The sequence below is a fragment of the Piliocolobus tephrosceles genome, chromosome 8 (genome assembly GCF_002776525.5).
Source record: "Piliocolobus tephrosceles isolate RC106 chromosome 8, ASM277652v3, whole genome shotgun sequence".
NCBI lineage: Eukaryota > Metazoa > Chordata > Mammalia > Primates > Cercopithecidae > Piliocolobus > Piliocolobus tephrosceles.
This window is the reverse complement of record NC_045441.1, coordinates 123,125,723-123,143,668: the sequence shown is the minus strand read 5'-3', so window position 1 is coordinate 123,143,668 and position 17,946 is coordinate 123,125,723. Positions and strand designations below refer to the sequence as shown.

Below are 17,946 nucleotides of genomic sequence, written 5' to 3'. Positions count from 1 at the left end.
ACAGTTAAAAATTTCAATAATGAGCTATACATAGAAAGATGTTGTTTGAAGTGGCATGTATCCCTCGGGTGTCAGGCTAATGACTTTATCATTTTCCTTTCAGGAAGTTTCTCATATAAAGACAGTCTATATTTACTGAAAGATCTACTTATATCGTTTATCACCACCTTTTGGAGGTTCTATAATATAATAATTCTGATAATACTCTCCTCGCCTTGTCTTCTAACTACATCAGGCTTCATAATACCTCATCTTTGCCATATACTGTGTGTTTTAGCAGAATGGGGGAATCCAAAGAGATAGAGAATACACATGTATTAGAAAATAAAAAGAATAAAACAGGGAAGACCCCCAGTTGCAATTAAAATGCAATAGGCCTTACTGCACATCCCAATGCTAGTTAATACAGACATTTCCAATACATTTAATCTTCTAAGTGGTGATTGCTAGAAAAAAAAAAAGAAATCAAGTTTGCGTTTCTTAAAAGACAAGAGAGACGAAAATGACTTGTCATATCTGGCTGGTTTGGAAATATAAAATCCAATTCTGAAGAAGTAGAGATAAGAAAAGTGTGGTGGAAGTGCCATCAGCTTAGCAAACACTAAATAATGAACAATGCAGAGACTGTCCGGCATGATAAAATACTCTATTAGAGGGACTGTTTTAAAATTAGTGATAATTGTGTCACATCCACAGTAAAAGGTTATTGAATTTTTATCTGTAGCAGGAAGCTTTTGACAGACTTGCTGAAAAGTCACCTACAAATAGTACCTTCTTTAGATGAATTTGACCAAAGGGGTTTTCCAGCATGTAACATCTTTCTGACATTTACAGGATTTTTGCTTCCTTGAAGAATCTGATCAGATATTCTTGGCTTCTATAAAGACACTTAGGTTTTTCATCAGTCTTACAGAAAAGTCCTCATTACTCTTCCTTTCATAAAAATTGGATTAAGATGTTGGTTAAGAACTCTAGTCAAATCCACCTAGGATTCAACAACCAGAGCTCAAAGATGTTAGTACACAGAATTAACTGCTATTAATAAGGAACATTGTGCCTTAGAGACCTAGACCTGATCTACCTCTGTACCCATATGAAGAAGGAAATCTTTTATTGTATAATTTATAATATTTAATATAAATCACAGTATTGAATTTAAGATAATAAGACAACCTCTCCCTGAAAGCATGACTACCAAATTTGGTTCCAAAATAGGTCCTTTGGGGGCAGGAGGTACAGCTTTTACATCTCAGCTTCTGAAAGAGACTAAAATAATGTCAAGCTCACTTTTCCCCACTCCTTCTTTTAAAGTGTATTATTCAATACCCATTTATACTAAATATTTTATTCAATACCATTTATACTGGGCACACAGCATTGCATTCGCCTTGCTGCTGTAGCTTTGGGAGATGGCTGAACAGCATTGCCTCCATGGGGAAACAAAGGCACACTGGTTTGGTGTGCTTGTAGCTCTGTCACTCATAACTCATAATAGGTGACTATATTGTTTTTCCAGACACTCTGGTCTGCACTCTGAGAACAGACAGATGTGGTCTAGATTTTTGTCACTGACTGATTTTGACCTTGGGCAACTGCCAAACTTTTGCATTTCATGATCATGCCTTGTAAAACTGAGAATATAAAGGCTGGTTTGTCAACTACAGCTTGAGGCAGGGATAAGAGATTAAGAATGAGTGGTTATAAAGGTCCCTGAAAGTCTGAAATGTAATCTGAAAGTTGAATCCATTATCATTACCGTAGTATCCTTTGGGGCCGTTACACACATACGACTCACACATCCTGCCCCTTTGCTACATTTTCCTGGGCTGTCTGGAAAAAGTCTTTATGCACTATTGATTAACAAGGAAGCTGTCTGAAAAAAAGCACGTCCAGTTCACATTTAGAACATTTTTCTAAATTCAATTCCACCAAGTAATGGAGAATTCTTCCACGTCACTTCGGCCAGCCCTCCATCTTCTTTCTGATTTCCCTGTCGGGATTTGTCTCCCCTCACCCACTGCATTTTGTAGGAGATCTAAACTTAGTTTCAAGGGTGAAGAATGGAAAGACACACTCTTTCTCTGGTGAGGAGTTCATTAAGTCATGATTTCACACTGGTTCCTGGGCTTATCTCAGGTTTTAAAGCACCCAAGTGTCTAAGGGTTTTTCTAGATAAGAGGCCAGATTGAATAGCACAATCAGCGCCTTCAGGTACAATCTTCCACTGCTCCTCATTGGAATGCATGGTTCTGCTTGGCAACCAAATCAGTCCCCTCAGATGTCTTGTTCAAGTCACTCTGCTGCAGCAGCCGCTCCTCTACTCTGCTGTGCGGGGTGTCGGCTCAGGCTCTGGTGACTCTGCATTTCCACCATCTTCTCTGTCTGGCTCTGTAATTTCAGCATGCCATTTTAGAGCCTTCTCTTGCTTTCTAACTCCTTCTGTCTCTCCTCTTTCCCAGAGATTTTTTTCATTTATGTTTCTTCTGGTTGTTTCCATTTTATAGTTTTGCTTGAAGATACAATCACTCAGCTGGCAGCTCCCAGCCACCAAACTTAAGCATCCATGATATTATCATATTTTAATAAAATATTTCCCTTATGGATACAAATGTTGGCATTTCCAAAGAAACAGCCACATAATTTTTTATGGGCAAGTACTTAGAACTCCATAATTACATTGAAACGCCCACAGCACTAGCCTTCTGTAGCTCCACAGTTGATAATCACCTCCTTACGGAGGGAGGTGGGGTACTGCTTTCTAATCGGCACAGGACAGTGAACTCTACTAACGACCAGCTGATTGACAGAAGGGAATTGTGGTTGGATTTGGCATGTTTTTCAATATAGCTGAGCCTGGTTTTCATAGTTTTGAAGAACAAAAGGTGCCTTTTTCAAATTCAACCCTGGCTTCTCAGATGAGCACTTGTAGGCCCTCAGATGCAGGCCCATTCTCAGACACACTTCCATGACCTCAGAAACACTTTGGGAGCTCTGGTGAGTGACAGCCAAGATTTACTGGAAATGATTTAGGAGCATACATAGTAACAGTTTTGAAAGCAACCATACAACTTGAGAGAAAAAAGAAGCCTGAAGGGGCAGGAGGAAGGGGAAGACCCAGGACAGCGAATGAGAGCTCCAGGGATAAGATTTATGGTAGGAAGCCCAGAAACCCCATAGTGAGCCCCACTGTGTATCAGACACTGCTGAGAACTTCAAGTTCATCAGATCATTTAATAGTTAGAGCAATCCAATGAGTATGCATCACTATTTCGATTTAACAGGTGAGAAGACCGATTTAGGTCAGATAGGCTAGTTTCCCCGGTTATACACTAACTTGCCTGATTTGTCCTTGAGTGTGTCAGACTTCAAAGTCAAACATGTGCTCTATGTCTCCTAGACTAAGGGAGAAGAATTACAAAGATTCTATGAATTAAAAGGAGAATTTCATGAATTGTGAGGAGAGTCAAAAGTGACCATGACTGGGGAGCCGAGGGAAGACATTCAAGACACTCAATCACAGGAGAGGGAAAACAAGAGAGAAGAGATGTTTTACAAAGGGGGTAACCCTTGTGTGTCAGCAATTTAAAATGTGCTCAAACCCAAGAAACACGGGGAACCCCACTGGGGTCAGTCTGAAGCTTACATGATAAACAGAAGGAGACAGAGAGGTCTAGATGGTATTCCTTAGAAAATAAAAGAATAAGCAGCATCTCCATTCCTAGTAACAACGTGGGTTTCAGAAGAGGGCTAAGAAGAATCAGGTGAACTCGCTAAGCACAGGGGCTTTCCACACACTTCTTTCTTCATTATGATTAGTTTCAATGAGTTTGTAAATATAAACTGAGTACAATTAAGACTGAAAACGAACAAAACTGGATCATCATACAATTATCAGTTGGTGCTTTTGTTCCTACAAAAGATTAGTTGAGACATTGAGCACAACATGGAAATATATTTGGACATTATTTTTAAAAGTGAGAAAGGCTCACACAGAAGTACAAGTGATGTTAATTAGATAAGGACAAAATATATTTAGAGTCAGGCCGGGGGTGGGAAGCTCATGAACAAAATATAATACCAGTGGTAAATTAATTTTCTTAGTCAATAGCATCATCATGAAATCAACCAATGGCAATGAATTTGGAAAGTATCATCAATCAAAGAAGAACAACAGAAATGAAGCCACAATATGAGAGTCAGCTTAGGAAAATGACAATTACTAAGGCTGAAAAACGATGAAGGGTGTGGGAAGTCTAACCACAGAAAGGTGATTAGAGAAACTAAACATGTACGGTGGGCTGAGGAGGAGCTGTCTGATAACAGTCAACAAATATTTGAACCTTGTAAATACTGAGGCGGGAGAGGAATTACCATGCATAGAGTTCTAATTAAAAAGAATCAGATGAAATTATGACAAGGAAAACTCTGGCTTAGTGGTTTGACAAATGCAAACCTGAAACATGACACATTCCCATGAGATCTTGGGTAGGGAAATTCTTATTCTCATTTGTGCCAAGGCAGAAAAACAAACAGCTGGGGGATTTGCATTTTATTTTTCATTTACTATTAAGGCACAAAGAGTCCATGATAGTGAGCTCTAGCATGAGAAAATTCACATTCCATCTCATAGAAAATATTAAATCACCACAGGGAATGCATAAAAACATGCCGGAATATTGCACAACTGTGCACTTGGGGGATGGGGGTGGACCAACACCTAGGCCTTTTCCATTTATTTTCAATGATATAATTTCAACGACATATCTACATTCATTCCATTGGCTTGGCAATTGCAACCTTTTGTGTTGAGAGACACAGATTCCTTATGCCCTTCTCATTTAGCTGGCTTGATAAGTGTAAGAGGAACATTTTTGTTTTTAATCAGATTTGGGTGACAGTTTAGCTGACAACTGCTAAGCAAGGCTGTGGTCCTGACTCTGGCATGGACACAAAGTACAGTATCTCCATGCCTACTGTTCTCATCTGTAAAATGGGACATCACGTTAATCTCAAGCTTCAGAGGATAGAAGAGCTGGCAAAATAATCACAAAGCATTTCCCAAATATAGAGAGTGACAGAAATTGAAGAATCAATTTTTAGGGGCTCTAAATTGGTGGTTCTCAACCTTGGCTGTTTGGTAAAATTGCCTGGGGATATGTTAAAAAGCACAGGCATTTCTAATGAGATGAGGCTGAAAACCACTCCTTTACAACATGGGTTCTCTGCCTTTGATTTGACTGGTCTGGGGTGTAGCCTGTTGTTGCCCATGTCATACCTAGGAACAATTACATCAAAATCTCTGCATCAGTATTTTTAAAGCTCTCTAACTGATTGTAACTGATGTGCAGCTCGGTATGAGGTATCCTACTCTAAAAGGACTTCTCAGGAAGCGAGTTCCACTTGTGAATGGGTTTTGAGTCAACACTGCACATTACAGTTTAATTACAATGGGTTAAAATAAGATGTTATTTTTAGTGCAGAAATTTAGTTAAACTCTTTCAATGTCAGCATGGTTTTGTTGGAAATTAATATGGTTGTATATATTTACTAAGGGATGTTTAGCACATGTAGCAACCAAAAAGTAGCTACAGGCCTTAGTCAAGTGGCTCAGGGTATTAAAAAACAGTTCCTCCCACAGAGTCTTTCAGACCCACAAGATTATAATTCATATCAACTGCATAATTATTTAAGGTAGACAACCATTTTTCTTAGCAAGTCTTCAACTCATCCAAACATTGGGCTTATAATAAGATGCTTCTATAAGATAAGCAATTTGTAGTAGGAAAGTGGAGAGTCAATCCAAAATTCGGAAGGAACTGTCAAGAGAGGACTACACAAATGGGAGGCACAAAACCAATCCCAGACATCATCAGTAATAAGTTACATTGATGATATGCACCCTTGATGTGATTTCATGAGACTGGTACCTCGCCCCTGTAGTTTTCCTTTTGAAAACCCACAAGCCCAGTCTAATCAGGAAAACACACCAGATATAGCCAAACTGAAGAAGATTCTACAGATACCCAACCAGAATTCCTATAAACTCTCGAGGTCATAAAAAACAAGGAAAGTCTAGGAAACTGTCACAGTGTAAATGAGCCTAAGGAGACATCATTATGTGATATATGTGATAACTGTGATATAGGAAAACTGCGGTGTATATGTGATACATCCTGGATGAGATCTTAGAACAGAAAAAGAAGATCAGGGAAAAACTAAGAAAATCTGAACTATAGACGTTCATTAATAATAAAGTATCAATATTGATTCATTAGTTGCAACATATGTATCATACTAATATATTAACAATGGGGAAAACTGGATGAGAGAGATAAGAGATTATCTGTAATATCTTTGCAACTTAATCTAAAAATATTATACAACAAAACTTTTACCATAAATCAATCCCAGGAGCCCCACAATGGATATATTGACATTATGCCATAAACTGGGGTGTGTTATAAAAGTGTAGCTAGAATCTTTGAGAATTGTGAGAAAAGCACAATGACTGGAAAAGGGTCAGTATAGCAGTAGCCAAGCCTGAAACAGGCGGAAAGGGAAACTATGGTTATTTTATATTGGTTGACTTGAACATTTCTAAAAATCACTAAATGAATCAAATAATCAAATAACCAAATTGCAAAATAAGTCATCTGATAGTATACAGATTTGCCAATAATATGAAATTAAGTTCCCGCAATAGTGGAACATCTGCCCTGAGGCTGATGGTGCTGGAAGAAATAAAATATTCTAAACAAATTATATAAATATAGCATCGGTCAGTGTCACCTGGAAGTTGTTTCATGGACAAAAAGCCCTGTGAGATATGCTGGGAGAAAAGAATTCCACTGAAAAGTAAGTTTAAGAAACATTCCACTGCTGTAATTATCTGGTTAATATAGTACAGATTTTAGAGGTTTTCTGGTATTGAATTATATTTAATGTACTTTAATATTTTCCCAGTCTATTTGATCACAAAACCTTTTCCCTTTTAGCATTAGTTAACATCAATAGGAGAAATTTTGATAATGCAGAACTAAAAACATCAACCTTCATCAGGAGAGTACATGTGATCTGAGGCTGGACAATTAAAGTAGTTCACCATGTTTTGATAGAACTAGGTAGGCATTTCAAGTATCTTTCAAAGCTTAAGTATATGGACTGGAATTATTTTTAACCTTTATCAATGACCTCGGTGATGATCTACAGCATTGGCCAACAGAACTTTCTGTGATGATGAAAATGTTCTATACCTACACTGTCCAATATAACAGCCACTGAGCATTTGAGATGTGGCTAGTATGACAGAGGAACTACATGTTTAATTTTAATTAATTTAAATTTAAATAGCCACACAAGGCTAGTGGCTACTGTGTAGGACAAAGCAATATCTAGAATATATTACATGGCATGATAACAAGACAGATGGAGTTTCTAACTTAGAAAACACGTGCAAAACAAAAATAGAGAGTGGCAAATTAGAGAAATGTTTTATTGCAACTAAGATGAAATTTAAGAGGGGTTTGAATAATAATTCCACGTATTTAGGTGTAGAAATTCTGTTTAGGTACAGGAAAATGATCAGAAATGATCACAAGTTACTTGTAAGCATTAAAGTGCTTCCATTAAAATAAAATATGTCCACACTGCTGGAGTGGTTTAATAGGAATATGGCATGAAAGGTCCCATTAGTGGCTCTAACTGACGTAGTAGAAAGAAAAACTGGGAATCTGAAGACCTGCTCCAGCTCAGTTTGGCACAGACAGGTGATATAACCACTCTGAGACCTTAATTTCCTCATGTGCAAAATGACTGAGTTAGACCAGATGATTTGTAAGATGCCTAACAATAATTTACCTTTAAGAAAGAAGTATATAAATAATTGTATAACTAATACTGCAATTCACAAACCAATTCTGGCAACCAAAATTATGAGATTTATTTGCCCGAAAAATTAGAAGAATGTTTAACCTTGTGGTTGCTCAGACTGAAAAAGACTAGGGCACGGTTTTTCTTACTCTTATTATTCATGTATGTGGGCTTAGCAAGAACTTCGGCAACGGGAACTCAGAGAGCTGGAGTGGGTAAGCCTGGTGTCAAAGATCCTACCCTAAGCCCCACATTCACAAAAGCCAATAGCCAAATCATCGTCCAAGGGACTGAACTTGCGCCTGATCGGGGCTCCTAATCCTACTAGATTTGGGTGTCCTTGACTCACAGACTGGAATTGTCACAGGCCCAAAAGTCTTTAAAATCCAGTGATAGGGAAGTACAAGGCCACGGAAATGTTTTTGGAAGCATTACAATATTTTATAGAGAAAACAGTTGTTAATAGTCATTATTTAATTTCTGAAGAGAGCATAAAAGAAGAATGAGGTTTAGACTGAAGCACAGGGGTTTCACTTAAAAAAAAAAAAAATGACTTCCTAGATGGTAAGGAGCAGAATATATAATCAAGGAGGTTGTAGAATCTCTAATCCCAGAGATTTTTACAGAATTCAAGATAGAGAGAAGGGCCTCCCTAAGGAAGCCATGGAGAAAAAATAAGCCCTTGAGCCTCCTTCAAATTCTGTGTAGTCTATTTTTAAAAACAATCCATCTTTAAAACAAAAGGATAAGATGCAAAAGAAAATCACTAATGTTTAACTGAAAAATAGTCTAACAATTTTTATGTAGGTCATATTTTGCTCTGAGAATTTTCTTAATGATACCAATTTCGGAGTCTTCATTTAGGGATCTTACAAACAGCAGGCATTACAAAAAGCCAGCATTATTTGTGCCTTTATTACAAGGTTGAAATTGTGATTAATGCAGGAAAATAAGTAGAAACTTACATCCTGAATGCTCAAGGCTAAATATGCTCCTGCTCACCTTCCTTGCACTGAAAGCACATCTATTAAAGCAGGTCCTGAATGTAAGGGTCTTCTAGGGGTAGGGATGGGAGGCTGAGACTGGGGCGGGGTGTGGGGGAAAAAGAGAGAGAGAGAGAGAGCAGGTGTGTAAGCATGCCTGGGACCTGACGATATTTGGAGAACCTCTGGATCCAGCCACTCTTAAAGTCCTTTGATTTATCAGTTGTATGAGTCAATGCATTCTTTTTCCTTCAATTAAGTCTGTGACTTTCAACTGAAAGAATCTTAAGTAGAACCAGTGTCGGAAAGACCGAGGGGAGAATACCAGAGAAGATGGAACAGGGAACTGTGGACTGTGTGGTAGGGCAAATACACGAGTTGTACCTTTGGTGTGGTCAGGAGTTAGATACAACCAGGAGGCCCTTTCATGTCTAAAGGAGTTAGAGAAACATTTAGGCAAATACGAAAAGAAATGAAAAAATTACCTTAGAAAAAAAATAATCAGTTTTAACCTGCTGAACAATGTATAGCCAGTCATGCTCCGCCATTAAAATGTGGAATTTTTTTCTCTACTTTCTTCTAAATGTAATACCTGACATGAAATGTTCAGGTGGATGAGAATCCTACTGTCCTATCTGAAGAGATATTCTACTATGAAAATAATTTTCGGCCGGGTGCGGTGGCTCATGCTTGTAATCTCAGCACTTCAGGAGGCTGAGGTTGGCGGATCACGAGGTCAGGAGTTCGAGACCAGCCTGGCTAACATAGTGAAACCCCGCCTCTATTAAAAATACAAAAAATTAGCTGGGTGTGGTGGCGCGTGCCTGTAATCCCAGCTACTCAGGAGGCTGAGGCAGGAGAATTGCTTGAACCCGGGAGGCAGAGCTTGCAGTGAGCGGAGATCGTACCACTGCATGAATCCATCTCAAAAAAAAGAAAAAAAGAAAGAAAATAATTTTCTGCAAACTTTTTCCACCCTATCACAATAATAGCTTCTTAAGCTTAATAAAACATGGCCTTTACCATACCAAATAGTTAACAGAACGTGGAACAAGAAATAAACTGAACATCTTCTTATCTTGATTTCTTCCCACGCTGCTGAGCATTTTCCTCAAGTTCTCTAGTCTCCAGACTTGGAAACACTTTTGTTGCAGTAATCATTTGGTTCACTTTTCAAAAAAAAAAAAAATATTAAAAAGCTGTACCTTTGTTCCCCTTCTAGAGTCACACTGACATAGCGCAATCAAAGTAAGCCATTATCAGAGAATCCCCTGCTTTGTTCAAATTATAAACATCAATGGGCATCTCTCCTGGGAATTCAAAGAGCACGTAAGTGGGGGTGAGCCAGGCTTGCTGTTAACAGGATAAACCAGGCTTGCTTGATGCTTTGTTTTAGCAAAGACACCGCAAGTAGTGATTATAGTTCACTTGGGTTTTGCACTGATCCTCAAAATGCTGACAGTTACTTAAATCACTCACTGGGTGGAATAATCACCCTGGAAGGAACTGAAAGGGTACAACTTATGTTATAAAATGGAACTGAGAACATGAGGCAAAGGATTAACAGGCGTGGTAGATGAGATCTTTGTCAGAATAACAGAGATGATTATAGGCACGAATTAGACATCAACTTTATGGGGTACTTTCAGTGACATGAACACAACAGCTAAACTGTGCAATTACAAAGTTAAGCGTAACTCAGAATGCATCTTTCTCCTTTTGAAAACAGTTGATGCCAGGTTAGTCTGTGTGAATCACTCAGTGGCTTGCTACAGAGTTTATGTACTATCTTGCTTTGTGAAGCCCTTTTAGAATGGGCAGAATAGAAATCTAGAATGCTGTGTCATTAGAAACAAGAGACTGTAGCATTAAATATTAGATGCTAATGACATACTAAATGACAGCACTCCTTCCAAACATTACTAAATAAACTACCTAAGCAGCTCTGTATTTCCAAGTCAAAGAAAACCAGGAAAAGAGGCAAGTGGCACCTTTTTTTAGAGCTGTTCATTTTGCAACTAGCAAAGAAAAATTAGTTCTTTCTGACTTTTTCTAGAGGGGAGAAGGGAGCAGAGTAGGTTTGGCAGTTAAAATGGATAATTTAAACTGCTGCTTGTAATAGAACTGCCTGATACTATGGGATTATAAACTTAAAGGGGCCTTTAAGGATACATCCGTATGTAGAATCTGGTCAAAAGTAATACTGTGCCCAAGCTATCCTTAATTGGTAGACACATTTTCTATTCTTATAGATTTCTGAGAATAAACTTGTATAATTTTGTCATCAGATAAAAAGCAGTCTTTTAGAGTTGGGCATGGTGATGATGCATGCTTGTAGTCCCAGCTACTTGGGAGGCTGAGATAGGAGGATCACCTAAGGCCAGAAGTTCAAGACTAGCCTGGGTAATACAGCAAGACTGTCTCAAAAATAAGTAGTATTTTCAATAAAAGACATAAGAATAAAAGTATAAATACACAGTAATATTTTAAGAAGATTTCTAGTGCAGATTCTATGATTTCCCTCCAAAGCCCAAAGATTCAGTGCCTTCTTCCCACCCTGCATTGGCCCCTGGGATAGGCAGAGAATCAGCATGAGGCCATACAAGCAGTGAGCACTTAAGGGGCTCCTTAGACTCTGAGAGGATAAGGGAATAATTCACCCTGTGAATTTAATCCACACCTTTCCATCTCTAGGCTGGAAACAAGGCTAATCAAGTAATAATACCTTCTCAAATGATGGCGATTAAAAAAAACTCACTCTGCTGTGCACAGTGCAAATAATGTTCTCTTTCTAATAATTGTCTAATAGCCCTAATATTAAATTCAGAAGTGATTTTGCTTCCTTCTCCTTCTTGTTGTTTTTTGCTTTTTCTATCCTGTTTCTATCTCTCCATTCATGCATCTAAATCTGCCTTTTGGGCTGGACGTGGTGGGATTACATACTTGTAATCCCAGCACTTTGGGAGGCCAAGGCAGGTGGATCTCTTGAGCCCAGGAGTTTGAGACCAGCCTGGCCAACATGGCGAAACCCCATCTCTACTAAAAACACAAAAGCCAGGTGTGGTGGTGCACACTTGTAATCCCAGCTACTCAGGAGGCTGAAGTATGAGAATCGCTTGAACCCAGAAGGCAGATGTTGCTGTGAGCTGAGATTGTGCCACTGCACTCCAGCCTGGGTGACAGAGTGAGACTGTCTCAATAAATAAATAATAAATCTGCCTTTTCCTTTATGTCTTCTTCATATCATGTTTTCTTTGTCTCTATTTTAATTGTGTTATACATACTCCTGAAGTAATGCTTTGAGTACAATTGTATAGCTATTAAAGTTTATGTGCCCTAAAGTTTTCAAATCATTTTTTTTCAAATCATTTTTCTCTAAGTCATTGGTCCTTGACAGAAAAAGAGGTTCCCCCTAATTTCATGTTCTGTTCCCTAATTTCCTTGAAATCTGTAATTGCTATCTCTTAGCCATCTTTTTTTCCAGAATAATTGTTGTCTTCATTGACTCTATTTTCTAGCACCTTAATCACTTCTATGACTCCAATAAAAAAATTAGCTTTATGCCAAGTAAAATGAGAATGTTAGCCGTGCGCACAGCCCTGAGCTCTGAGACAGTTTCTGCCCTTGAGAAGTTGCTGTAAGGAGGAAAAAAGGTATTCCTTTCTGTTCTTGAGACATAGTGGCTCAATCCTAGATGAACTGATGTTTCTAAGGCTATGTTAATATCAAGCTATGTTAACATGGGCCTTTCCTGGCTTCCCACATTCCACACAGGGAAACCAAGATTAGTTCCTCTCCCAGAATCACAAAGTACGAGAAGCGCAACACAAGCAGAATTCTAACCAGGATCTTCTGACAACTTGAGACGCGCCCCGACATGGTGACCAGTTTATACTCTCATCTTTCAATGAACGCATTCAGTCTATTCCTCAACTGTCCCCACAACAGCTTCCTACTAGATACTTACTCTGGGATGTAGAAAGATTGGAGAAAGCTGACTTTGTTCGACTTGCCAACCATTCCAGGCTTTCATGCATGTTGGCCAAGGCTTTGAGGTCACTGACGTCTCGAAGGATGTCTTGTGGAGGGATTAATTTATCACCCAGGTTTCCAATAAGAACTTCAGACTCCTTGCCAAAAGCTGCCCTGAAAAGCAAATTGGAAACACACTTCATATATACAGCATGGAAAAGGTGGGACCGGGCAACACTGTTTCAGGCACACCTAGCACAAGGACTGACATGATCACTAGTTTACAGCGTGCTCTTTTCCCTAGGTTTCACTTTGTGAGACAACTGTCACATGCCGGCTTAGCATGATTCTGGTAGGGGAAAAAGTTCTTAGAAGAAGAAATAAGTGACTCCAATGATTGTGCCTTCAACAGGGAGGAGCATGGGCCTGATTTATACAGTGATGGTTCCTGGGGATGGCGTCTATACTGCTCTCCTGTAGGTGTTTTCCTTGCCTCTTCTCATGCTACACAGGTTGACAAACAGCTTAGGGTGTTAAATATGTACATGGTTTAAAGTTTATTGTAGTGAAAATAAAACCACCAAGTTTATCTGACACCTAGAAAATATTGAATAATATTCAAAGGCAAAGACCCTACTCTTTAAAAGATTAAGTTCCAACTGAGATGGATGACAGGCTTCATTTATTCATTTACTAAGTTGTTCTAAAAAGGATCCAACACACATAAAGTATAACTATTAAGGCATTTAACATTTGGAAAGAAAAGCCAATTAAAAAACATCAATGCTGGGATCCTTTTACTGACTGGAAAAATATAATCGAGTGGGTTGCACGCAGAGCCCGATGTCTTCAAAACATTTTGCAGGGTCAGGGAGGGGTTGAAAAATCAAGTTATAGGGGTTACAAAGGATGAAGCTGGAAGGGGCCTGAGATCACAGAGCTCAGCCACTGCGGAGATGAAGAACTGAAGGCTCCGACAGTTAACTGTTCTGCCTACATGACACATGAGTGGCAAAGCTGGGACTCAGGCTGCCTAATTTCCACAGCTCTCTTTCCTTTTAAAAATGAAAAGGGCTAAAATTAGACAAGATGACTGGGGCTGGGCGCAGTGGCTCATGTCTGTAATCTTAGCACCTTGGGAGGCCAAGGCAGGCAGATTACCAGAGCTCAAGAGTTCGAGACCAGCCTGGGCAACAACAGTGAAACCCTGTTTCCACTAAAATGCAAAACATTAGCCAGGTGTGCCAGCGTGCACCTGTAATCCCAGCTACTCGGGAGGCGGAGGCAGGAAAATCGCTTGAACCCAGGAGGCAGAGGTTGCAGTGAGCTGAGATCGTGCCACTGCACTTCAGCCTGAGCAACAGAGCATGAGACTCGTCTCCCCCAGAAAAAAAACAAAAAACAAACAAAAAAAAACAACTGAGACTGTTAGGGAAAAAAATCAAGAAAGTTACACACAGGTGGGTAAGCAAAGCTGATGCTGGAGGAGGTTGAAATGGGCACCTGGAGAGTTTTCTGTAAGACCCAAGGCTTTTAAAATCTAACACACCTTAAGTGAGAAGAAGCAAGGGCTTAATTTAACTAGAACAAGTCACATTAAGTTTCGAGCATGCAGTGATTAATAAAAATTGTTGACACATAGTCAGAATGATGCTTAATTGACACACAGGCGTTTAGCGCCCAGCACTACAGCAGATGCCCAATGTTGAAAGAAACAACTGCTGTGAATCAAATGGTTATCTAAAACGTTTATGCTACCAAGAAGTGAGACACGACTAGCCTCCTTATTTTAGCCAGGGTTATCTTTTCTAAAGGAAACGCCACAGTTGATGTTGAGGCAATGAAGAGCAGGGAACCCAGCACATGGAATGTGGGTGTGCACCAATCTGATCTAAGGAGTGTGGAAAAGGTCTTGGAGTGGGGCCCTGAATTCAGCATTTCTAACTGATTTCCAGGTGATGCCCAGGCTGCCTGTCTGAAAAGTGTTTTCCTTGAGTGGCAAGGGTGGGACACAGACTTCAAAGCGAGATAAACCCAGGTTTGAATACTGAATCTGCCACTTGCTTGCTGTGTGACACTCCTTAACTCCAAGCATTATTATCCAGGGGTAAAAGAACTGACCTGATATGAAGTAATGTGAGGATTAAATGTGACTTTTAAAGCTTTTCATTGGGAAAATTTCAATAATTATAAAAGTAGAAAGAAGAGTATAACAACCCCCCCATGTAACTGTCTTCCAGCTTCAACTATTAGCAACTCATGGAAGTCTTATTCCATTTATCCTTATTTACGCCTCCCCATCACCACTTTAGAAAATTTTAAAGCAAATCATTCAGCTGATGCTTTTATGTGCATAACACAGTGCAAACAGTTTTTACCTGGTAAAAACTACTATTGTTATTATTATTCTCAGGTCTGTTGAGATGGCTAGTTTATTTAGCGGGATGATGAATGAATTTAAGTAGATGACAGTGAGCAGGAGGAAATATGTTACATATCAAGGGTGAGTTTTACAAATACCAACCACAGCGTCTTACAGTTCTGACTTTCATCAGAATTTTCAAGATGTTATTTATTGCCATTAGCTGCCCACCCAGTATCCATTATCCCATGTGTTCTTGGTAAAAGTACCCTGATGTTGTTGGGGTCAGCAATGTGGCCAACTTAAGGTGAAACAAAACAAAAAACCCCAGTAAATTTTTCTGCCCTTCTTGCAGATGCGGTGGCCAGTGAGATGTAAACTGAAGTCAGCTGATGGGCTTCAAGGAAGCTCTCTTAAGCAATCTTAGTTAGCAGAGACCTCTTTTGCCTTCTCTCTTTATGGAATGAAGCCATGGCAACTGGGGCTGCAGCAGCTCTTCTCAAACATCAGGGGACCTTGAGTATGGATGCCAGCGCTGAGCTTAATGGAGCCCAAAGACAGTGGGGCAATGGCGCACTGATGCCCTCCTGGAGCACCAGTGCAGTCCCAGACAATAAAAATGCTTTTGAGCTCCATGTCACAGCAGAGAAAAATGAAACCCTACTTGTTTAAGCCACTGCTATTTCAAGTTTCTGTTAGTAGCTGCTAAATGCAATTTCTAGCTGACTCATTTATCTAATTAGCATACGAGATGTCATCCCAAGGAAGCTTTCTCTGAATTTGGATAGCTCTAAAATCCACTTATAGGAAAAGCAAAACAATGTCTCCTCTGTGATTCGAGCCCGGAAGACATTTATAGTATTTCCCTTGGCTGTCACTCAGTCAGGTTGTAAATATTTAGTTTTCTTAATCTGCCCTTATATATCAACTCTTCGAGCCCCTTAATCATCTGTGATAGATATAATACAAAAAATGCCTCTGAGCTCGGTGGTGAAAAAGCAACGGGGGGGGCAAATGGCTTTGAAAAGCAGGCTTGGAGCTATTTTTATGCATATTAGGTGTAGCCCTAGGTGGAATGTGACAATCAAGACAAATGTATTTATGTAAGAAGTCTAATCTGCTTGAGTGGGGATCTTGGGCCCTGGGCATGTTTGCCATGTGCTGCCAGGGCTTGATGCCTATCCCATTTCCCTCTGGCTCACTGAGATTTGCTTAACCTCCTCAGAGAGAAGAGCAATAGACTGAGAAAAATACAAACTGCCTCATGTTGAATACATAGCAGACATCTCATTTGACAGGAATCCATAATCACCCCCTAACAACCTGAAAAGAGCACAGAAACCATGACACAGAGAATAAGTGATTGACAGCTATAACCATTTCACACAAAAAATCATTCCTTTGAGGATTTGTGTGTGTCAAAGAGCTTGGTGGAAGATTTTTATGTGTTAGAATAACCTTAAAGGGATGGCTTTAGCTGTCCGACTACAGATTTTTTTTCCAAACCCTCTGATTTATTAAATTATCATCTATCTATACTATGGAAAACCATGAATTCATTAGGAATTATGTATACAAAAAACTTGATAACATGGAAAACTGGTATAGCTTACTTTTCATTATGATATGCAGTTGTGTAAAATAAATTTATACAACTGTAGGTACTGTATGATATTAAGAAAATAAACAAATACATGAACCGAAAAAAGGCTGGATGTCTATATGCCAAAATGTTAACTGCAGAAACATATCATGCTTTTCTATACTATCCATATGTTCTCCAGAAAAACAAGTTCACGCTTTAGTGAAGAGAAAAATGGAACATCTCACCACATATGAGAGAACTTTCAAATGGGCACGTCAGGCAGGAATCCCAGCACATAAAACTGGAGGACACGGGTATTAGTTACTTGTGCCAAGGTGGGAGGCAGTGGGCCCACTGGCCTGAAGCTGGTCTGGACTGGTGGCTCCAGGCTTGCGGAAGACACAGTCACTTGTCCCCTGCAGAAGACCTCAGAGCCAGAATGGCTGCTGCCTGGCAACTGGACAGTATTATTTCCGCTTTACGTACCCTTCATCTTCTGCTTATTATGATAACACATTATTTAATGAAGACACTATGTATTTTTGAGTGAAAGCGGCAGCAAATTAACATTGTCTTCAGAAGGTGAAGTAACAGAAACTCAGAGGCAACAGGCACTTAGCAATTGCTCAAAATGATGCGACACAGCAGGAGCGGCAATCAGAACTCAAAACATGAGTGTTTGGGTACTGGATCCCATCTCAGGACTTGCCTTCCAAATCCGTTGGCCAACAGGCTCACATAGAAGCCTATGAAACTAAAGAAGAATGTTAAACCTGTTAAGTTTAATTTTTACCACACAATTATTTATAATCTTTAAAGAGCTCTGACAAGAATTCATTTAAGATAATTTTGCCAGGAGTGTTAAACCCATTTAACTTAATTTTACCACACAATTACAATCTTTAAAAAGGTCTATCTGACAAGAATTCATTTAAGGAAATTTTGCCAAAGATGCTCAAAATTGTCTCCATTTAGTCTTTAAAGAATTCTGTCATCTACTGAAAGGAAAGCGAAAAAGGAAAAAAAAAAAATCTGCGCTTTCAGCAGACCTGATGCAATTATGAACAAAACATCACAAATGGTTTCAGGGATTGGTCTGCAGACCTGTGCTGTACCTGATCACATTTACACACACACACACACACACACACACACACACACACACACACACACAC

General features: G+C 39.3%; 1 protein-coding gene across 5 annotated transcripts in view; it reads right to left on the bottom strand.

Annotated features, from left to right (window-relative positions):
* Nucleotides 1-17,946, bottom strand: part of EXOC4 (exocyst complex component 4) — an 821,075-nt gene that overhangs the window by 115,035 nt on the left and 688,094 nt on the right. For 4 of the 5 annotated variants that reach the window (XM_023207825.2, XM_023207827.2, XM_026454384.1 and 1 more), the window contains exon 14: nt 12,820-12,998. In XM_023207825.2, coding sequence (XP_023063593.1) covers nt 12,820-12,998 — 179 coding nt within the window. Of the gene's footprint in view, nt 1-9,765; nt 10,022-12,819; nt 12,999-17,946 lie in introns of those variants that run through there. The other variant, XM_023207828.2, reaches the window with a different exon arrangement.